At 55.8% G+C, this 22,885-nt stretch overlaps 1 protein-coding gene across 4 annotated transcripts in view; it reads left to right on the top strand.

Moving 5' to 3' along the window:
• The first annotated feature begins 14 nt into the window (after positions 1-14).
• EMID1 (EMI domain containing 1) overlaps positions 15-22,885 on the top strand; it is a 52,042-nt gene continuing 29,171 nt past the window's right edge. For 2 of the 4 annotated variants that reach the window (XM_019018176.4, XM_063704900.1), the window contains exons 1-5: positions 17-226; positions 9,007-9,120; positions 9,612-9,715; positions 19,204-19,287; positions 20,560-20,621. In XM_019018176.4, the coding sequence (XP_018873721.2) occupies positions 126-226; positions 9,007-9,120; positions 9,612-9,715; positions 19,204-19,287; positions 20,560-20,621 (465 nt within the window). In that variant the 5' untranslated portion in view covers positions 17-125. Of the gene's footprint in view, positions 227-9,006; positions 9,121-9,611; positions 9,716-19,203; positions 19,288-20,559; positions 20,622-22,885 lie in introns of all 4 variants that reach the window. The other 2 variants (XM_055374123.2, XM_019018177.4) reach the window with 2 other exon arrangements.

Consider the following 22,885-nt stretch of genomic DNA (forward strand, 5'->3'; position numbering starts at 1 on the left):
GGCCGCGGAGCTGGAAAGCGGGCTCCGCGCGTCCGGGGCGGCTGGCGGCGCGGGCAGGCAGGCGGGGAGGACAGGCTGGGGGCGGCGACCGCGAGGGGCCGCGCGCGGAGGGCGCCTGGTGCAGCATGGGCGGCCCGCGGGCTTGGGCGCTGCTCTGCCTCGGGCTCCTGCTCCCGGGAGGCGGCGCTGCGTGGAGCATCGGGGCAGCTCCGTTCTCCGGACGCAGGTAAGAGCTCCCGGCGCCTTTGCACCCCGCTGGCCGAGGGTCCCGGCGCGCACACGCCCCCACCTCCAGGAAGGGCTGGGATTGGCGGGCGATCCAGTCCCCAGCCCGGGTGAGGGCAGGGACACGGCCATCCCGCGGTCCGGCTGAGGCTCCCGCGAGTGCGGGGTCCCCTACTCCATGTGTCGGAGCTGGCTGCCTCCCCTACTCCCTCCCTTTCAACCCAGGAGCTCGGGAGGAGGGGGAAGGGGCGCAACGAGGGCGAAGCCCTGGCCCTTGTGTCCCCCTGTCCCTAGGGCCCCTCCGCCTGCACTTGGGAAAGGCCTATGACACCACCTAGCCGACTCTTCACGGACCCTCTCTCCCCTTTTCCCTGTTCCTGTTTTTTTGTTTTGTTTTGTTTTTTGTTTGTTTGTTTTGTACCCAGGCTATTTATCTCCCTCGGAGGAGGGACTGGGGTGGAGTCTCACAGCACAGTGGGTCAGTGTCGGAGATACCCCAGGGACCTGGCATTTTGGACAGAGAAAAGAGGGAGCACAGTCTTCCTTCTGCTGTCCTAGCGGCGGGGAACCTCCTCCCTGCTGGCCTTTACGGAGGAGCTCCCAGAACCTGACATGGTGGGGCCCATTATTATATATAGTGTCCTCATCAATCCTTGAAGGACCGAATGAGGTAGGGAAAACTGTCCCCATGCAACGGTTAAGCAAACTGAGACCCTAGGGAATTGGCATCATCTTTTAGCCTCATGGGCTATTCACTGAAGAGCTAGGTTGCAAATCTGCCCTTCTCTCCTTGACGACAGTGTTTGAACCTGCCCTGGCCTCTGTCCTGGCTGCAGCCCCAGCCAGGGTCCCCTCCTAAAGGCCAGCCGCCCTTGTCCAAGGCAGACAATGTGGAGTAGCCAGGCCTCTCCAGGCCTTTTCATCCCATTCAAAGGCCTGCGCGGCCCCCACCCCCTACGGCCTCAATTCTTTAATTCTTTTCAGAAATTCTCCTTTCCCAGTGGTCAGGGGCCAGCATGCCCCTGCTGGGCTAGCAAGAGCAGTTGACATGGGCAGGGGTGGAGGACGGAGGTGGTTGAAGCATCAGAGGCCAGAAGAGCAGTTGTCTGAGACAGGGGTGGACGTGTGGCAGATGTTACAGCCACCACCTATTGTGTGCAGACAACAGTTAGCCTGAGTCGGCCCGTTACCTGCATTCATCAGCTCCAGAATCCTCCCAGCTGCTTGGAGGTATGCTCTTTATGATTCTGTTTCATAGAGGAGGAAGATGAGGCTCAGAGAGGGAACATGACCTGCCCAGAGCATGGATGTGAGCTGCCAGGATCCCAGATGCTAAGAGGACAGAGACTATGAACTCAGAAATCCCACTGTTAGGCTCAGGATGATGGTGGCGACAGCTTAAGGCCCAGACCGCCCTGCAGCCAGTTCAAGGCAGGGCTTCCCAGCCTGGGCTCCTCACCTCCCAGGGTCTCCTGGGTGGGAGCAGGATGGTGGCTATAACCAGGTATCTGGTGGTCACTGGGGACTGTCACTCCATGTGTTGACAGAAGCCTATCACAGTAGCCTGAGCATCCCAAAAACCCTGTGGGCAACACTATTGCACCCATTGTACAGATACGGAGGCTGAGGCCTACAGAGGACAAGTGGCACCTCAATCCAGACCAGTCAATTTCCAAATCCAGTGGCTTTTTCTCCCTAGCAGCCTTCCTGGAAGAGGGAAAGAGGTTGTCGGCTTGGGGGCACCAGGAAAGGTTTGCAGTCATGATTAGGAGTTAGGGGCTCCAGCCTTGGACAGAATGGAGACAGAATTCCTTGCTGTTACAGGCTTGATGTGTGACCTCAAGTGGGTCACTTCCTGGCCATGGGTCTCAGTTTTGCTCTCAGTTTCCTTCTTTCCTCGTGGGAAGGACCAGCACCGGGCCTCACCTGCAGTGGTTCCTGCTATCAATCATGTCACGTGGGGGTAGGGACCTGGAGCTTGAGGAGTCTGTGGGCTACCAGGACCTCCACTTGTGGCCCCATCCCCACGTTGCTGGAGACAGCATGGGGATGTCATGCCCTGTCAGCCTTCCTGCCACCCACACCCCAGCACCCCAGGCACCCCTTGGCAGCCAAGGGACCAGACGCAGAAAACAGGCTTTGTCCTGGGGAGGGGGTGGCCTGGGAAGGCATCCAGGGGGCCGCCCCTTGCCCCAGGAATGTGGTGACACTTGGAGACCCCCGGAACCAGGGTGCCCAAGGGCTATGCAGAGCTGCCTTGGCTTGCCCCTGCCCCTGGGGCTGCTTCCTGCCCCGCTGAGGTCCTTCTAAGCCTGGAGTCCGCTTCCTTTAACCACTCATCTCAGCATTTCAGCTGAGGGTTCAAGCCTTCACCAGCCCAGATCTCTCGCCCCTGCAGCACTGGCTTCCTTCCGGCAAATCCTAGGATCAGGGAGAATGGAGGGCTCTAAAATGGAGGGGATCTGCCCCAGCCTCTGTCTAGGGGGCTCCAATCCCAGCTGATGCCCACAGGGGTGACCTGGCTAGGTGCTTTCTCTTGGAGCCTGTTTCCCCCTCTGTAAAATGCAGAACCTGATAATCCCTATTCCAAGGGGAAGACCTTGTGAAGAAGGTACTGTGCTGGTGTCCCCAATCCCCAGGGAAGCCCCTGGACCAAGCTGCTGGGTGTGGGGCCCATGTCTGGGCCTGAGCCCCTCAGTCCAGGAACAGGAATGAACAATAGCTGTTAGCGCTGTGCTAAGGGATTTGAGTGAAGCTTCCCCCGCTGGAGGAAAGTCTGCTGTCCCCATTTGCAGATGGACAAAATGAGGTCCAGAGAGGGTCAGGGCCTTGTCCAAGGTCACCGATGTAGGAAGCAGCAGAGCCAGGACTGGAACTTCGCCCCCACTGCGGGGCTCTGGCTCTCATCATACCACCCTGCCCGCCCGGTGCTTTCTTTCTTCTCCTTTTCATCACAGCCCTTGGCCCTGGGCCCGCTTGGCTGCCTCCTGCAATTAGCCCCTATCACTGTTCCGGATCGCAGCCCTGGGCCCTACAGAGACAAAGTCCCCTGGGCCCCTCGTAGCAGGGGTTGGAGTGTGGGTGTAGGTGGGGGGCCTTTGTGGGAGTGGCCGGTGCCAGGCTGAGCTGGTCTGGCCTGTTTCTCCCCTCCTGGAGGCCTCTGGGGGCCTGGAGGTGCTGAGTGGGCAGAAGTGTTGGGCCCAGGAGGGAAGTGCCGCCTCTTCCCAGCCCCTGCCCTCACCAACCCCACTGCCCAGCCTCATCCAGCTCTTGGGCAGCTTATCAATGACCACACCCCAGGGAAGGAAGCCCCCAGGGGCTGCAGGGATGGAGCACATGGGGATGGGTCCCTTCATCTGTGGAAACCTCGGGTCCTAGCTCCTCTGGCCGGAGCTGCTGCCTGTTCTCCATCATTCAGTCATTCAACAAATATCGCTGAGCATCCTCAGGCTGAGCCCTACACAAACTTGGTACCAGCTCATGCCCTCCTCCAGCACCTGCGTGAGTGAGTAAAGCCCAGGGCTATTGTGAGTGGCTAATGGGTGATGCCCAACCCCTGCCTGGGCCTGAGGGCTGAGACCCAAAGGATGAATAAGAGTTGGCTGGAGCAAGAGGGAGGGGCTTTCCAGGCAGAGGGATCTTCATATGCTAAGATCAGAGGTGGGAGAAGGGGCTGCATGAGTGTGCAGGAGAGGTGAGCAGAATAAAAAGTGAAGGGCAGAGCTTGCAGGGCTATAGGGAGTCATGGTGGGCTGCGGAATCCACAGTGGGTGGTGGCAACATTAGGTCTGCACTTTAGAAAGAGCCTCCTGCTATGCCTGGAAGGTGGATAGAGGTGCAGGAGGGTGGCAGGGCCAGGCTGGGACCCTGTGGAGGAGCTCGGGCTGATGCTAGGAGTCCTGGGGCTGGGGTCCTCAAGGTGGGGGATGGGGTAATTATTAGTGATCCCCAGGTAGAGGGGGCAAGGGACTAAACTTGAACTCCACCTGGCATGAGTGTCCTCTCCTGTCCAAAAGGTCTGGCTAGCCGGCCACCAGCTCCATGTCTCCTAAGGAGAGGATTCAAGCACAGTCCAGATTATGGCAACCAGGCAGGGACCCACATGGCAAATTTTTTTTTTTTTTTTTTTTTTGAGACGGAGTTTTGCTCCTGTTGCCCAGGCTGGAGTGCAATGGCGAGATCTTGGCTCACCACAACCTCTGCCTCGTGGGTTTAAGCGATTCTCCTGCCTGGTATTACAGGCGTGCGCCACCATGCCTGGCTAATTTTGTATTTTTAGTAGAGACGGGGTTTCTCCATGTTGGTCAGGCTGGTCTCGAACTCCCGACCTCAGGTGATCCACCTGCCTCAGCCTCCCAAAGTGTTGCGATTACAGGCTTGAGCCACTGCGCCCGGCCAACAATTTTTTTTAAGAGACAAGGTGTCACTCTGTTGCCCAGGCTGTAGTGCAGTGGCGTGAATATAGCTCATTACAGCCTCAAACTCCTGAGCTGAAACGATCCTCTCACCTCAGCCTCCCAAGTAGCTGTGACTACAGGCAAGCACCAATGGTAGAGATTTTAATTAAGGAAGAAGAAGGAAAAATACTGTTTTTTTTCTCTAGCTCTCCCCTGGTAAAAAGAAGGACAGCTCTAGCCATTGTGGACCATCACAGGCCCACCTCTGCCGGCCTAGTCTGGGGCCTGGGCATGTGAGGGCTGTTGTCCACGTGTGTGTGTGTGTGAGGGCAGATGGCTCTGTGCGTACCTGTATAGATATGTGTGAGAAGATGGCCAACAGTGCCCTGCTGGGCCTGCCTTCACCTGTTTGTGTACATGTGAGAAGTGTGTGTGTGTGTACACATGTGCCTGCGTGTGCATGGGTGTACATGAATGAGAGCACTGTGGGGCCGTGTGTGGACATGCCCAGAGATCACAACTTCAGCCTATCTGCGTCCATGCGAGAGGGCATGCGTGTGTGTGTGTGCGTGTGCAGGTGTGTCAGTGTGTGCGCAAGTGTGAACGCATTTGCAGGGAGGAGGTTTGACTGTGACTGTGTGCCCTTCTGGGCTTGCTTTGGTCTGTCTATGTCCATGTGACAGAGCCGATGAGTGTGTGTATGTGAATGTGTGAGGGCACAGAGCCCTGTATCTGCAGGTATGGACTTGTGTGCAGGGAGGACGGTCATTTCTGTGATTAAGTGTCCTGCTGGATTTGCCTTAGCCTGTCTGTGTGCGTTTGTGTGCATGTATGTAGCTGTGTGTTTATGTGGATCTGTGTGTGCACACGGAGGCCCGTGTTTCCATGCATTGTGTGTACATATGCCTATGTGTGTCTGTGTGCACGTGCTCACAGCAGTGCGTATTTGCCCTGTGTGCCTGTGTGTGCATGTATGTGTCTGTGTGTTTGTGTGGATCTGTGTGCACGTGCATGAACACGTGTGTCCATGCATCGTGTGTACATATGCCTGTGTCTGTGTGCACGTGCTCACTGCCATGCATATTTGCCCCTGTGTGCCTGTGTGTGCATGTGTGTGCGTGCATTTGCGTGTGCAGGCACTGTGTGTTTGCGAGCATCTGCTCACTGGCATAGTGTATTCATTCTGTGTCCAGGGCCCCTTTCCTGTCTCCAGAGCTTCCGACTGTCCTCTGCCCAGATTGTCCTCTTCTTCCCTCCCTCCTTCACTCACGAAGCCCCTGGGCCAGCCTGGTGAGTGTCATGTAGGCTCCAAGGAGCCTCTGAACCCCCTTAACCTGTACACCAAGTTTTATGTGTATTTCTGGAGAGGAGCCACGATTCACAGCAATTTTCTAAAGGGGCTTATGCCCCCACTCTCCATATTCAACCCTAACAGGTTCAAAACCACACCTCTGTTTTTTTTTTTGTTTTGAGACAGAGTTTTGCTCTGCCGCCCAGGCTGGAGTGCAGTGGCACGATCTGGGCTCACTGCAACCTCTACCTCCCGGGTTCAAATGATTCTCCTGCTTCAGCCTCCTAAGTAGCTGGGATTACAGGCGCACACCACCACGCCCAGCTAATTTTTGTATTTTTAGTAGAAACGAGGTTTTGCCTTGTTGCCCAGGCTGGTCTGGAACTCCTGATCTTCAAGTGATCCACCTGCCTTGGCCTGCCAAAGTGCTGGGATTACAGGCGTAAGCCACTGCACCTGACCTTTTTTTTTAATTTAAAAAAAATTTTTTATAGAGATGGGGTTCTCACCATGTTGCCCAGGCTGGTCTTGAACTCTTGGCCTCAAGCAATCCTCCTTGCCTCAGCCTCCAAAAGGGCTGAAATCTTCACCTACTCATTAGGAGAAACATTTCCAGCCTAGGGTTGAGAGTGCAAGCTCTGGAGCCAGAGGGACTTGAGTTCCAACCCTGACTGTGCCGCCTATCATGGGTGCCTGGGGCACGTCCTGGACCCCAGAGTCTCAGTCTTCCCATCTGTAAAGTGGCTTTTTTTTTTTGATACGGAGTCTCACTCTGTTGCCCAGGCTGGAATGCAATGGTGCGATCTCAGCTCACTGCCACCTCCGCCTCCCAGATTCAAGCAATTCTCCTGCCTCAGCCTCCTGAGTAGCTGGGATTACAGGCTCCCACCATCACACCCAGCTAATTTTTTGTATTTTTAGTAGAGACAGGGTTTCTCCATGTTGCCCAGGCTGGTCTCGAACTCCTGACCTCAGGTGATCCACCCATCTCGGCCTGCCAAAGTGGTGGGATTACAGGCATGAGCCACTGTGCCCAGACTGAAGTGGCTTTTTAATAGAGTGTGAGAATTTAACTGAGCGAACACGTGGACGGCTCTGGGCACAGCTCCTGGCGTGCAGCAAGCATGATAAACATAGCTACTGTTCGTGTAGTAGACGGAGCAGATGGAAAGCCCTCCTTGCTCCCAGACATGGCAGTTTGAGAAAAGTGTCATTTTTTTCTCACTTTATATGCACATATCTGTACATGTGCACGCATATAGAAATAGTTGACGTTCTGTCTCTCTCTTAATGTAATAGAAATGCAATCACTGTATATCCATTGGTCTTTGTCTGCTTTTTTCCTCCCCGTAACTAGGTGTGATAGCTGGGTCTCAGGTCAGCACGCAGAGGCCTCAGGCTTTGTCACAGCATCTGGTTTCCCATGTCTGGTGGCTCCATAGCTGTTTAAGCTGTTCCCAGTTTTGTGCCATTTCTGGGTGCCATGGCAGGCACCTGTCACCTCTGCATGGGATGGCTGGCTGAAGGCTCTGTTGAGCTTCTCCTGCTTCATGGGCCAAACTGAACCATCCCTTCTCCCAGCCTTCCCACCTCCAGGGCTGTACCTAGGTTGTTTCCTCTTCCAGCACTGATTCTGGTGTGGCACAGAAAGATGAAGGGAATTCCACAGGGCCCTAAATTGAGTTAGTTGCCTGGTCCTGGCCCAGGAGTTTCTCCTTCTGGTGGTCTGGGGTGGGGGCAGGGCTGCAGCAAGTTGGGGCTGCACTGTGGTCGGCATGGGAGTCTCTGTGAGGGCCGGGACATTCCAGGTGCTCAGCAGCCCTCAGCCCTGCACAGGGTCACGGGCCCTGTGCTTTTTGCAGGGGCTGGGGAAGGAGGGATGGTTTCAGGTGACCCTTCTCAGCCTGGGTCCCCCACCCCTCCCAGACTTTCTTCCTGCCCTCAAGCCTGGGGTCAGCAGGTTCCCAGGCCGGGGCATTTACAGAGCCACAGACCGTGGCTCAAGGAGATGAGAAGATGGGAGCTGAGGCTCTGGGATGGCGCCAGAGGCTGGGCTAGGCCATCCACATTGCTGGGTTCACATCTGGCTCCTCCACGCACCAGCTTGACATAAGCAGTTGTCTTCACCTCCCCAAGCCTCAGTTTCCCCTCTGTAAAAACAGGGTGGGGGTACCTTCCTCACCATCAGAGGACAGTGTAAATACTCTTAGCATATAATAAGTGCTCAATATGTGCAGTGCACTCCGATTATTAGTTGGTGTTTGGAGAACTCAGTCCTCTGGGCTTGGGGCATTGATTACACATCCCAGCCATCCCACGGAGGGGACATGGGAATGAGTGAGACAGGGCCTCTCCTCTTGCATGCTGGCGGAGGGGGCAGGCACAAATTGGCAGCTTAATTCAGCGTGACAGATGTGCAGATGCTGTGGGAGCCAGGGCAGGGCACCATCAGAACTGCTCGGGTCAGGGTGGAGATGGGAAAGGATGGAGGGAATAGGCCATGTCACATCCGGGCTTTGAGGGTAGGAGGCTCCATGGGGAGAAGCGGAGGAAGGGCACTCCAGGCAGAGGGCCCAGCACCAGCAAAGGCCTGGGGCAGGTGTGGGTACAGGAGATCCTGAGGGTTGGGGAGTTGGGTAGGCGAGGCAAGGATGTAGGCAGGTTTCCATTCTGTGACACTGCCTCTAGGGAGGGACCGAGGGGCAGATGGAGAGGCCACTCACTGTAGTTGTCCAGGCAAGAGCCAGGCAGTGGTGATGGCCTGGATGGGTCAAAGTTGGAGAGGAGAGAAGTTGGGGAGCGAGAGCTCAGGGGAAGATGGCCCGCTTCCATCTTTCCCCTGCCATTCATTCCTCAAGACCTACCGAGAACTCTCTGCACAGCCCCACCCCTAGGGCCATGAGATTCACCCCTCAGCCACAGGGACTCCCACCAGCCATTTGGGCCCAAATGACTTTGCAAGCTCAGGGGTTCTCGCTGCCTGGGGATTCAGGGCTCTTGAAGAGAACACGGACGTCCTTACCCATCCTCCCGGAGTCCCCGGCAGGGGACCCTGCGTGGTACCTGAGTTTCCTCTCTTTGGGTCTGTTTCAGGAACTGGTGCTCCTATGTGGTGACCCGCACCATCTCATGCCATGTGCAGAATGGCACCTACCTTCAGCGAGTGCTGCAGAACTGCCCCTGGCCCATGAGCTGTCCGGGGAGCAGGTAAATGAGGTGGAGAAGGAACTGATGGCATTCCAGGTGGAGGCACAGTTTGGGCAAAGGCCTGGTTGGTGGACTGCATGGGGAGTGTCAGGGAAGACTGGACCCCAGGGTGGGCGGAGCAAAGGTAGCATCAGCCGACACCATTCTCAGCCTATCCCCTGTGCTGTTGAAGCACCCTGGAGGGCTTCCTGAGGGATGGATACACCATTTGCCTGCATTCCTTTACTCAGTGAGTATTCACTGCTGGGCTCAGGCCAGCCCAGCCTGCAGGGTCTTCCTGTCCAGCTGGTATCCAATCTCCAATCCCTGTGGCAAGGTGGTGGGGGGATGGAAGGGCTGAATCCCAAAATGCAGGAGGAGAGAGCCTCCGAAGGGACCTGGAGGCAGCAGAGGATCCTGGAAGCTCTAGGTTTGTCCCCATGGGTGTCCAGGGCAGTGGGAGAGGTCGTGGAGGACCCTGTCTCAGCTGGGCCACCTGGGGACTCTTTCAGCTACAGAACTGTGGTGAGACCCACATACAAGGTGATGTACAAGATAGTGACCGCCCGTGAGTGGAGGTGCTGCCCTGGGCACTCGGGAGTGAGCTGCGAGGAAGGTAGGACTGCCCGGCCGGCTCCCGGAGCCCTGCGACAGCAGGCCAGGTGCCTCCCTGCAGGTGCATGGAGCCGTGAACTGTTAAGAGAGTCATGCACAGTACCATGCCTGCTGGGGCCAGCTGCACAGAGCCTGGCTCAGACACAGTCAGTGCTTGTTGTCCCCCCTGCCCCCCACAGTGACCGCTTGCCTCTTGGGAGACTCTCAGGACCCCCAGAAGAATTTTATATATGCTGCATAGCTCACATTTTAAGTCATGCCATCCTAAGTCTTTCGTCCACACTCGGGGAAAACCCATCCAGACATTTCTGTATGACACGATAACAGACATTACAGAGAAGCAAAGAACCATTTTAGTCAGTTCATGGGTCAGAGAGGTAAGAATGGTTTTACCTATCCTGCAGATGAGGAAACTGAGGCTCAGGAAGGGGAGGGGCACACACCTCTGTCTGTCTGCCAGGCTGCACTCCCCGCCCCCCACCCCTGGGCTCCAGGGATGGGAGGGCTCGGCTGGGCCCTTGTGTGCAGAGCATGTCCCAGGCTCAGGGACTTCTCTCACCCCACCTGGCTTCACTGTGTGTACCTCTGGGTGGCTCAGAGCTGAGCACCCTGCAGGGGCACAGAGGAGGCAGCCTGGGCCTCCCAGGAGCCTGGCCACACTCTCCCCTGCAGAACCCTCTCCTCTCCTCCAGGCACCTGCCCCTCTGCTGAGCAGCCCAGGCCTCTCCCATCCTCACTGCCTGGCTGAACCCATGAGCAGCAGATTTTTGGACACCAAGAGCTGTGTTTCTAAGCATGACACTAAAGAGGATGGGCTGGCCCAGAACCATCCTGAGAACCAGGCTCAGAGACAGCTCAAGGGACAGAAGCATTCAGGGCCCCCACAGCAGCACATGAACGTGAACGTCAGTCTCAGGATGTACCCCAATTCCGGAAACACAAATGTGCGAAAATGTAGCCTCTGACTCAAAGGAACATGGTGCCTCCAGAAGCCACGGTTCACAGGTGTTTCTTGGGAGATTTGCACACTTCACCTCCCGGGGACCCTCAACAGCCCAGTTCACAGATAGGGTGACTGAGGCCCAGTGAGGTGGAGTGAAGTGCCCAGAGGCACACAGCCATGGGGATGGGGTTCAGAACTCACCACGCAGTGGGGAGGGGTCTGGCAGGTTCTGACATGGGGTAGAGGAGTACCCAGTGAAGCTGGGGAGAAACCGGGTGGCTAGAGGGAGAGCCGAGACGCCCCATGCCAAACACCCCTGCGGAGAGGCAGCCACAAGGGCCAGTGTGGGAGGCTGGAGCGGGTGGACAGATGTTTGAAGGGGAGCCAGGAACAGCACCCTCTTGTCGCTGGTGGGAGGGAGAGGGGAAGGCAGGTGGGGCCGAGGGGCAGGAGAGCCAGCCAGAAGGGGCGGCTGCCAAGGAGACCACAGAGGAGCTGTGGAGGGGAGGGCCGAATCCCCAGGGCATGGGGGCCGCCTGGGCCCAGGCAGGGCCTCCCCAGACAAAGGCCATTCTGTCCCTGGCTCCCCTCCCAAGGGCAGACCTTCCTGGTCTCTGGGGCCTTCAAGGAGCGGGTGAGGGAGAGGACAGGTGGGGACGGCACCCATGCCCTTGAATCTAGCTGCTGGAGGCCATGAGTCCAGGAGCCACGCCAAGGGCTGGGGGCTCTGCTGATGCTAAGGCAGGGGCATGAGCCAGGCAATGGAGCCAAGCCAGCTCCCTCTGTGGGGCCTTCAGGTCCCAGTGTGGGTATGGGATATCTGAGGCTTCCTAGGCTGGGCCAGCTCTGCCACACACCAGCTGCATGGCCTTGGGCCGGGGACTTCCCGTGCTTGTGCAAGTCATTGTGCAAGGGCCCTGGGCTTGGGGGTGCTGCACTCCAGGCAGCATTCTTCTCCTGCCCACTCGGAGGGAAAGGCACCGTCACTAAAAGGCACCAAGCTGCTGTGTGTGCCTGCAGCAGCCCCGGCTCGTCCACATTCAGCCTCAGTGTCCTCACCCGGGAAATGGGCAGGATGATAAGAGTCTGCCTCCCTGGGTATTGCTAGGATGAAATGTTGGAGCCTATGGAGGAAAGGGAGGTGGGTGAGTGGATGCATCCACTATTCTAGAAAACTCTGCTGGGGTCCTAGGAATGGGGAGCAGAGAGGCATAGGGACATTGCCAGGGGACCCTGGTCTCTGCCCTTCCTCCCACAGTTGGGTTCAGGCTGGGCTTCCAAGCTGCTTCTCCTGCTGGTGCCCACTCTTGTCACCCGCCCAGTGCTGTCTCTTGACCCTCGAGCCATAGAGCTGCATCACCAGGGCCAACAGGACCCAGGGCAGCCTGGGGTGGGCCAAAGGAGGAGAGGGAACACCTGCCATTCTGGAGTCCAGCCCTAAATCAGCTGCACTCTGCTGTGTGACTTGGGGCAAGTCACTTCTCCTCTCTGAACCTTGGCTTTATCTGGAAGTCACCCAGCATGAAGAAGTAGCACTCATGCTTGGCTCATGGTAGATGCTCCACAAATGTCTTCCTCTCCCATCCTGCTCCCCCACCGCCTACCCCATGCTGGGGATTCCGTGGCGACCTGGCAGACACAGCCCTGCCTCCCGCCTCTGAGACCCCACTTCACAGTCAGCTGCTCAAGAAACGGACCTTGAGTCTCTGTGAGGCTGGTGGGCTCTAGTGAAGGACTTCACGGCACTGGGCCCTGGTTTTCTGCAGAATGGGGATGTTCACTTTGTGACAAATGAGGATTGTCTCATTTGGTGTCCATGGCAACCTGTGGAGAAGGGGCTAGAATGGGCTGCATTTTACAGATGGAGAAACTGAGGCTCAGAGAGGTGATGGGACTGGCCTGAGGTCACTCAGCAGGTGACAGCCAGGATTGGGACCTGTCTGAGCAAGCTTCTGTGCCCCCAGGCCTCAGGAGGTGGGGAAGCTGTCACCTGGCTGCCTCTCATCAGAAACAATAGGGCTTATCAGAAACAATGGGTGAGGAAGAACCAAGGCCAGAATGCACCAAGTGGGCCAGGGAGGGGTGGGCACAATGCCAGGGCCATGTCAGGAGGGCGGGCCGAGCCCCACAATCACCTTTTCTGGGCCTGGGCCTGACCCCCTGAGTGCCTGGGCCAGTGGGCTCTGCTGACATTGGGGCTGCTGCAGTAAACCCCATGTCACTCTGCCTCTTGAGGCTTCCTGCAGACAGATCAGCCCCACTGTCCGGATGATGAAAGTGAAGCTCAGAGAGGGCGTGGGTCTCACATAAGGTCACACAGCAAGCAAGTATTGTCGCCAGGTTTCTCCCCAGGGTGCCGACCTGAGTTCTGTGGCATCCCCCTGCCCCAGATCCTCCTGCAATAATCAGGACAAGGGGAAAGAAAGCTGCCGCCGTCCTCCGTGCTGGGCGCTGCAAGGCATACCCCCTGCAGGAGCCATCAAGTCATGGTACAGAAGGCCCAGATGCAGAAACTGAGGCTCAGAGAGAGGAATGCCTTGTCCAGGGGAGCAGCCTGTGAGCTGAGGAGCCGGGCTCAAACCCGGTCAGTCTGACTGCAGTCAGGGGTCTTTCCCCTGCAGCAGTGCTGGCTGAGGATGTCCCCGGGAATGTGTTCAGACAGCTGGGATGCTGTTAGGCTGGCAGAAGCCGGTCTCAGCCCCAGCTCCTCCTAGATAGAAAGATAGAGAGGCCGGGGCTCCCTCCCCTCCCCTCCCCATGGGCCCCCTGGAGCTGGGCTGCCTCTGCTTCCCCCTCATAGGTGCCATTGTCCCCAGCATACATATTCCTTCCCCATCCATGGTTCCTCACAGCCCTTGTCTTCCAAGAAGAGGAACCAGAGAGGGGACACTTGCCCGAGGTCGACCACAAAATAGCCTAAGAACAGGCCAGGCACAACAGCTCACACCTGTAATCCAAGCACTTTGGGAGGCCAAGGCAGGAGGATTGCTTGAGGCCAGAAGTTCAAGCCTAGCCTGGGCAACATAGCAAGACCCTATCTCAAAAAAAAAAGTTAAAAAATTAGCTGGGCGTGGTGGTGCACACCTGTAGTCCTGGCTACTCAGGAGGCTGAGGCAGGAGGATTGCTTGAGCCCAGGAGTTCAAGTCTGCAGTGAGCTGTGATCCTGCCACTGCACTCCAGCTTAGGTGACAGAGCAAGATCCTGTCTCTAAAAATAACATTTTAAAATAGCCTAAAAACAGACTGAGATTCTAGCCCAGGCCTTTCCTGGGCTCCTTGGTCCCTTCTACCATCCAGGGCTGGGCGCTCTCCACACTTATCTCTTTCATCTTAACCAGGTTCCAGGTATGGTGCTAAGTCTGAGCTTTACTTTGCAGATTCAGAATCCGAGGGCTAAACATTGCAAATCCACCTACATCCACCGCCCAGCCACCCCCACTCCTGGAAGTCCCAGCAACCCCCACCTCCTGCCAGCCCATCCTGCACGCCCAGCCAACATGGCTGCCTCCTCCACTCTCTCAGCCCCTGCCTGCATCCCCTGAACCTCACCCTCCTTCTGTTTGAACCCCCTGCCCACACTGGCTTTGTCTCCCATACACGGCCTTGGCAGTGGCTGGCAAGTCGCTGCTCTGCCTGCAACCCACTGGGTGCTCCCACCTGGCTAGGTTGACCCCCATCCTGCCACCATTACTCCCACATCCCCAGTGCCTGGCACGGGCCATGTATAAAGTGAGTGCACAGGAATTGAATAGGAACTTTGCCTACCCTGAAGAAGAGGCCAGGCCGGACATAGACTAAGCCTTCCTGGAGGCTCCTGATTGGGCTGGAGAGTTTTTGGAGCTCCCAGCCCCAGCTCTGACCCTAACCCCTGGCTCTGGTCACTGGAAGCAAATATTTACATTTGCAAAGTAAATTCCTTGCAGGAGACCTGGACTGGGGCTGGGAAGGCTGCCTCCCTATGGCCTGTGGTTACTAAACCGAGCAGAGCAGATCTCGGGGGTCGGTTGTGAACGAGGAAGCCCTTCCTTTGGCTCCTCTCCAAGGAGAGAATGTCATGAAGGTGGATCCCAGGGATACCCCCAGCTTTTCACACCCCGAATCCCCAACTTTTCACATCCCTAATCCCCAATTTAGGGCAAGATTGGAATCCCAGCCCCCCTCGTCCCACTGCAAGGACAGAGCGGAAGCCTCTCCTCTCTGGACCTCAGTATTCTGTGTCATGAGGTGTCATGAGGGTCCTGAGAAGGGGCACAAAGCTTCTTAGCTCAGGCCTGGCACTGGGCAGAGGGAAGAAGAGCTGCTTATGGGGCCCAGGGCTAGAAACTACAGGCAGCACTGGCCGTGTGGAGGTCAAGATGTGGAGGTCAAGACAGGGAGTGATGAGCTTCGAAGGGGCTTTGACACTGGGAGGTGTACCGGCCTGTTTGGGAAGGCTTCCTGGAGGAGGTGACATGGGTGCAGCAGCTGTAGAGATTAGGGGAGGGCATGGGGTGGGAACGTGTGTGTGTGTGTGTGTGTGTGTGTGTGTGTGTGTGTATAGGGCATGTGAGGACCTCCCAGATGGTGGGAAGTGGCCCACAGTCAGGCTCCCAGAGTGGAGCTGGGGTTTGTGGTCCTGGGACCAGCCTTCAGGGCCCCCCTGAGAGGACAAGGTTGAGGCTAGGGAGGAGCCCTTCAGTAGGAATCACCAGGCTGAGGTGAGGAGGGTCTCAGCTCACGGGGGCCTGTTTCAGGGCCTTTGACCAAACACCAATGGGAGGGATATGACATTTTTTGTTTGTTTGTTTTGTTTTGTTTTGTGTTTTTGAGAAAGAGTCTTGCTCTGTCGCCCAGGCTGGAGTGCAGTGGCGCGATCTCTGCTCACTGCAAGCTCCGCCTCCTGGGTTCATGCCATTCTCCTGCCTCAGCCTCCTGAGTAGCTGGGACTACAGGCGTCTGCCCCCACACCTGGCTAATTTTTTGTATTTTTAGTAGAGACGGGGTTTCACCATGTTAGCCAGGATGGTCTCTATCTCCTGACCTCGTGATCTGCTCACCTCGGCCTCCCAAAGTGCTGGGATTACAAGAGTGAGCCACCACGCCCGGCCAGGATATGACATTTTTGTCCAACAGCAGATCTCCCCACAACCTGTGGCGTCTTCCTTACTGGAATTTTGTGTGCTACAGGGTCGTTTTACAACCTGCTACATCCCTTAAAATGTTTCTGTCCATTTCTCAGAATTCTGGGGGAGTTTTTGGATAACTTTTTGTGAATCTTGAATCCAAAGCCAAAATTTTCTGGTCTTTTGAACAGTTTTGTTATTTCTTTAAACTCTTTTCTTTTTTTAATTTAAATTTGCAATTACTTTGAGCATTTGATGTCTATGCTGCTGGTCAGACCATGTTTTTATTTGTTTTCCTAATTCTTTCTGGCCCCTGGAGAAACATCGAAAACAAACTGGTTGAAAAAGAATTTCCAACCACAGGTTTACAGATTAATAACTCAGGGACACTCTAGTGTGACATTAAAACATTTATGCTGATTTTATTATTTTTTTTAGATAGGGTCTCACTCTTTCAGTGCAGTGGCACAATCACAGCTCACTGCAACCTCGACCTTCCAAGTTCAAGCTATCCTGCCGTATCAGTCTCCCACGTAGCTGGGACTACAGGCATGTGCCACCACACCCAGCTAATTTTTAAATTTTTTGTAGAGACAGAGTTTTGCCATGTTACCCAGGCTGGTGTCAAACTCCTGGGCTCAAGCAATCTGCCCACTTCAGCCTCCCAAAGTGCTGGGATTACAGGTGTGAGCCACTGCGCCTGGCCCATTTATGCTGACTTTTTTTTTTTTTTTGAGGAGTCTCACTTTGTCACCCAGGCTGGAGTGCAGTGGTGCAATTTCAGCTCACTGCAACCTCCGCTCCCAGGTTCAAGCGATTCTCCTGCCTCAGCCTCCCAAGTAGCTGGGATTACAGGCACGCACCACCACCCCCAGCTAATTTTTGTATTTTTAGTAGAGACAGGGTTTCGCCATGTTGGCCAGGCTGGTCTCAGACTCCTGACTTCAGGTGATCCACCCGCCTCGGCTTCCCAAAGTGCTGGGATTACAGGCATGAGCCACTGTGCCTGGCCTATGTTGACTTTCAAGACAGTTGTTTCTGCCTTATATTTGGTTTGCTTGCTCAAAATTTATTTTCAGTTGGTGATTCATGTATTCATCAACAAAAGTTTTATACATGGCCGGGCGCAGTGGCTTATGCCTATAATCCCAGCACTTTGGGAGGCCAAGGCGGGTGGATCACGAGGTCGGGAGATGGAGACCATCCTGGCTAATACGGTGAAACCCCACCTCTGCTAACAATATCAAAAATTAGCTGGGCATGGTGGCACGCTCCTGTTGTCCCAACTACTCTGGAGGCTGAGGAAGGAGAATCGCTTGAACCCAGGAGGCGGAGGTTGCAGTGAGCCGAGATTGCACCACTGCACTCCAGTCTGGGTGACAGAGCGAGACTCCGTCTCAAAAAAAAAAAGAAGTTTTATACATGAGGCCCATGAGGTCCTACTGGGTGCTGGGCACTTTTGTAGGCCAAGCACAAAACAGACAAGGTCCCTGCCCTAGTGGGGCTGATGTTCCAGCCAGGAGGCCAGATGACAGGCAGTGGCCTGGGAAACTGGAGCAGTTAATAACACGCTAGAAGGTAGATAATGCAATGGGAAAAAAAGAAAGAATGCAACAGCAGAGTAGAGGGGAGGGCAGAAGCAGGTGGGGGGAGCAGCCGAAGCTTCATCACAGAGGAAACTCAAACATCCCCAGGCTGCAAGAGATGGCCGCTTCTTTTGGTCAACTTCTCGAAAAGAGTACTAAAATGACATCCCATCTCCACCTGGAAGCAGAAAGAATGAAGAGGGCTTGGTGAGGCCGTTCTTCTCAGGCACCAGCGCTCCTGCTGAACATTGAGCCTCCCTGCCAGGTGCCCCCCACCTCCACCAACCAAAAAAATAAATCTGGCCCTGGAATCAGGCAGACCTGGGTTTAAATCCAGGCTTGGGACCATCCCGTGGACAACTGGTGCCGAGTTGCCTCTCTTCTCTGCCTCATTTCCTCCTAGCGGGGAAGTGGAGCTGAGCTTCATTCTCTCATCCGCCTTTATCTGAGCATGGGCGACAGAGAAGAGGTAGCACAGAGCTGCCCTGTACCTCGGTTTCCCTACCTGGAAAGTGGAGGTGAATTGGAGGTGATACTAGCACCCACTCACAGTTAAGACTATGTATGTGAAGTGCTTAGATGGTGCCAGGGCCAGGGTAAATGCTAAACAAGAGTTGTCTGTTCTGATTATCACCTTCCTTGTAGGATTGAGCCAGGCTATACAAGGTCCTTCACATGAGCATGGTTCACAGTGATGTCTCCCCTCCCCAGGGAGTCCCCAGTGCTGGCCCCAGTCCTGGGCTGGCAACCCACCTTCCTCCATCCTGGGTGAGATTAGCCCCCTGTGCCTGGGCAAGTCACAGGCCCTTGAGGAGGGTATGCTGGGGATGCAGGTTCAGCACGAGTGAAGGCCCCACAATAGGACCCAGAGCAGGGCCTGGCAGCCTCCGCTGGGGGCTGGCCAGAGGGACCCGTCTGGTTTGAGTTCCCGGCGCCTCTCGCTCCCTGCATCAACCCACAGCCCCGCTCCGAGCTGCCAGGCCCGCGCCTTATTTGGGTCTTGTCTCCTCCCAGACAACATTTCGTGGCCTTAAAAGGAAGGCCTGGGGGGCTGAGGGGGGCAGTTGCCAGTGCTGGCTCCACAGCCTCTCCAGCTATGCCCCCGCCCCTGGTTTGGCCAGTCCATCCCTCCAGCTGTGGAGAAAACCAGTCCCCCAAAGCCAGACCAGCCAGGGCAGCTGGGGAGGGTGAGGGGGTCCTCCTCCAATAGGGGTGGTAGCAGGGGTTGGCCCTGGAACTGGCTCCCCTTGCCCTCCCAGGCAGCCAGCCTCCCTCTGGTTTTCATTTAAAACCAGGGCTGGATCCACTTCAGTCTTCTCTTACCAAGCCAGGCAGCAAGAGTGTGGATGGCGACAGTCACGGCGGCCATTTATTGAGCACCTACTGTGTGTGCCAGTCCCTGTGTGTGCACAGTGGGCCCTTTGCATTCATGGCCGACCTCAGGCCTCACCCCAGCCTGGGAGGTTTAGAGGCCTTAGAATCCCATTTTACAGATGGGAAAATAAGTCCAGAGAGGACAAGTCATGCAGGACAGTAAGTGTCCGGGCTCAGACCCAGGCTTGTCTGAGCGCTAACCTCTTAGCCCATGAGGCTGGCTGGGGTCGTTGGGGAAGTCCTCAGCCCCATCTATGGCCCCCGCCCCATTGCCAGCCCCTCTTTGCAGCCCTATCAGGTGGCCAGCCTTGCTCTAGCTCAGCCCAGTTCATGCTGTTTGACCCAGATACATTGCCTCTCCTCTGGGCCTCTGTATCGTACGCTGAGGGCAGTAGGGATCCCTGCTGGGGCTACAGTGGTGGGCAGGGGGGCCTGAGGAGGCAAGGATCACATGCCAGCAGGGCTCTCACCCTCCATCCCTTAGTTGCAGGTTCCTCTGCCTCCTTGGAGCCCACGTGGTCGGGCAGTACCATGCGGCGGATGGCACTTCGGCCCACAGCCTTCTCAGGTGGGTCCTGGGATAGCTTCTTGAGGTCCCCCTGGGCTGAGGGAGCCCTGGAGGGGGCTCAGGGCAGTTTGGTAACTGTCCTAAAAGCCAGTAGGTCTGGCAGTGGAGGGTCAAGGACAGTAACTATCTTCCCACCCCATGCTCCCCAGGCTACAAAAGTTGCTTCAAGGGGCACAGAAAGGACCCCAGAGGGTCATCTGACCTGGGCCCAGACACCCCGAGACCCATGACCCCTGGACTCTTGCAGATGCCAGTTCAATCCCCCGTTTCCTCTTTTTATTTAATCAGCACTTTTCTGAGCATCAGCAGTGCTGGAGGCCCTGTGCCAGGCGCTTCCCATCAGCAGCTCGTTTAGACCTCACAGCTGTCCACTGCCCTCCCATTGTCCCCTTTTTAAAGAGGAGGAAGCTGAAGGTCTCCGACCTCCCTGCCCTGCCCCGCCCCAGGCCCCACAGCCAGGAGTGGGGGCAGCACCAGGACTAGACCCCAGATGTTGTGCTAGTTAGGCACTCACCCCTCCCTGCTCTGAGCCGTGTCCTCAGGTGTGAACAGGGGTGACACTCCCGTGAGGAGGGGAGAGACTGCTGGCATAGCACTTGGCTGGGCCAGCAGCTGGGAGGCTCCGTAAATGTCCACAGCTGCTGTGAATGACTCACGTCATTCTCATGAGTCTCAGCCAGGCGGCCGGGGGAGCGGTGCTGGGTGGTGGGTCAGGGGAGGCTCAGAGGTTGGGACCTTTGAGGCCAGCCCAGTCCAGACTGCGCTGGGTGGGTCCCCAAAGCCGGCAAGCCCTGGCCCCAGCCCTGCCCAGGCAGGAAGCAACAGGATCTTTCCAGAGAGGACAAGTCACGCAGGACAGTAAGTGTCAAGGCTCAGACCCAGGCTTGTCTGAGCTCTAAACTCTTAGCCCATGAGGCTGGCTGGGGTCATTGGAGAAGTCCTCAGCCTCATCCATGGCCCCCGCCCCATTGCCATTTCTTGGCTTCTGGGAAAGGGGTCATTTTGGACACAGAGGCTGCCAGGGGTCGGGTCCCTGGTCCTGCTGCCGGAGAAGCAGGCCACTCTGGAGGCTCCAATGCCAAAAGGAACCCACAGGGTGAGGTTCCCCTGGACCCACTGTGATCCTATAGCCCTTCCCAAGCCTAAGGTCCCTCGTGGGTTGGGGTCAACGGTATCTGACGCTTTCCTCCATCCCACCCCCCAGAGATTGAAGGGTTCTGAGGGGAAGCCTAGGACCCTTGGCCCTGGCCCCAGCTTCCTCCCTCCCTGCAGGTTGTCTCAACTGCAGCAAAGTGTCAGAGCTGACAGAGCGGCTGAAGGTGCTGGAGGCCAAGGTGGGTGAGCAGCTCCCTCCTGGGTGGTTGTCCCCTGCCACAGGCCAGTCCGGGCAACCACCATCCCACCCTCCCCACCTCCTTCCCCGCACCGCATGCTCGCACCCTCAGTGAACCCACAGGGCAGCTCTGAACTGACTCGGCGAGCAGCATCCCCTGTCAGGCATGTCATGGTCTCCTCCAGTGTCCCTCCCTAGGAAGCCTGCTCACAGGTCGTGCCTCAGTTTTCCCACCTGTCAAGCGGAGGGGATACTAGCATCCACTCAGTGAAAACTGTATATGTGAAGTGCAAGTCACAGCCAGCCTGGCCTGTTCTTCCTCCAGGAGGCCTGTGAGCTCCCTCCCATGGGGCTCCATCACCATCCCCACCAGATCAGCATAGACACTGCCCAGAGATCCTGGTAGGATCTCCTGCCTACCCCTGCCCCATCCCCTTTCTCTATCCCCGCAACCCCCATCCATAATACTATCTTCCTGGTTTCAAAAACAAAACATCTATCACACATCTCAAATTATTTCAAGATAAAATGTTGTGTATTTTTGGTTTTGTTTTGTTTGAAACAGGGTCTTCCTCTGTTGCCCAGGCTGGAGTGCAGTGGCGAGATCTCAGCTCACTGCAACCTATGCCTCCTGGGCTCAAGCGATCCTCCCACCTCAGCCTCCTGAGTAGCTGGGACCATAGGTGAACAATACCACATGCAGCTAATTTTTAAATTTTTGGTAGAGATGGGGTTTCTCCATGTTGCCCAGGCTGGTCTTGAACTTCTAAGCTCAAGCAATTCACTGTCTTGGCCTCCCAAAGTGCTGGGATTACAGGTGTGAGCCGCTGCGCTGCCATAAAACTTTTTTTTTTTTTTTAATTAAAAAGTACTGCTTGGCGCAGCGGCTCACACCTGTAATCTCCATACTTTGGGAGGCCGAGGCAGGTGGATTGCTTGAGGCCAAGAGTTCGAGACCATTCTGGCCAACATGGCATAACCCTGTCTCTTTTAAAAATACAAAAATTAGCCTGGCATGGTGGCACGCACCCATAATCCCAGCTACAAAGGAGGCTGAGGCTTGAGGATCACTTGAACCTGGGAGGTGGAGGTTGTAGTGAGCCAAGATTGTGCAACTGTATTCCAGCCTGGGTAACAGAGCGAGACTCTGTCTCAAAAAAAAAAAAATTAGGCCAGGCGCAGTGGCTCATGCCTGTAATCTCAGCATTTGAGAGGCCGAGCCGGGTGGATCACAAGGTCAGGAGTTCAAGACCAGCCTGGCTAAGATGGTGAAACCTCATCTTTACTAAAAATACAAAAAATTAGCCAGGGCCGAGTGCCGTGGCTCACGCCTGTAATCACAGCACTTTGGGAGGTCAAGGAGGGCGGATCACCTGAGGTCAAGAGTTTGAGACCAGCCTGACCAACTTGGAGAAACCCCATCTCTACTAAAAATACAAAAATTAGCTGGGCATGGTGGCGCATGCCTGTAATCCCAGCTACTCGGGAGGCTGAGGCAGGAGAATCGCTTGAACCCGGGAGGCAGAGGTTGCAGTGAGCCGAGATTGTGCCATTGCACTCCAGCCTGGGCAACAAGAACGAAACTCCATCTCAAAAAAAAAAAAAAAAAAGAATGAGCCGAGTGTGGTGGCAGGTACCTGTAATCCCAGCTACTTGGGAGGCTGAGGCAGAGAATTGCTTGAACCCAGGAGGCAGAGGTTGCAGTGAGCCAAGATTGCACCACTGCACTCCACCCTGGGCGACAAAGCGAGACTCCGTCTCAAGAAAAAAAAAGTAATTAATTAATTAATTTAAATTAAAAAGTACAACATTCTAAATTTAGAAACATGAAAAATTCAGAAATGTGAAAAAACAGCCAGCAAACCATTCACAGCAGTTGCCCATGCCCCCAAAGAATGCAACTGTCGACACTTAAGCATCCTTTCTTCCAGATTTTCTAAACACACAGACATGCATACACTTTAGTGCCATTCTTTGCTCCATCATTCCCTTCTCTGGAAATTTATCTTTTGTTTGTTCATTTTGTTTTGATTCAGAAACGGTCTTGCTCTGTCACCCAGGCCGGAGTGCAGGCATTGCAATCTGCCGTGAGTTGGAGCTCACTGCAGCCTCCAATTCCTGGGCTCAAGCTATCCTCCTGCCCCAACCTCCTGAGTAGCTGGCATTACGGACATGTGCCACCACACCTGGCTAGTTTAAAAAACTTTTTTTAGAGCTGGGGTCTTGCTATGTTTCCTAAACTGGTCCTGAACTCTTGGCCTCAAG

The sequence above is a fragment of the Gorilla gorilla genome, chromosome 23, assembly GCF_029281585.2.
Source record: "Gorilla gorilla gorilla isolate KB3781 chromosome 23, NHGRI_mGorGor1-v2.1_pri, whole genome shotgun sequence".
Lineage (NCBI taxonomy): Eukaryota > Metazoa > Chordata > Mammalia > Primates > Hominidae > Gorilla > Gorilla gorilla.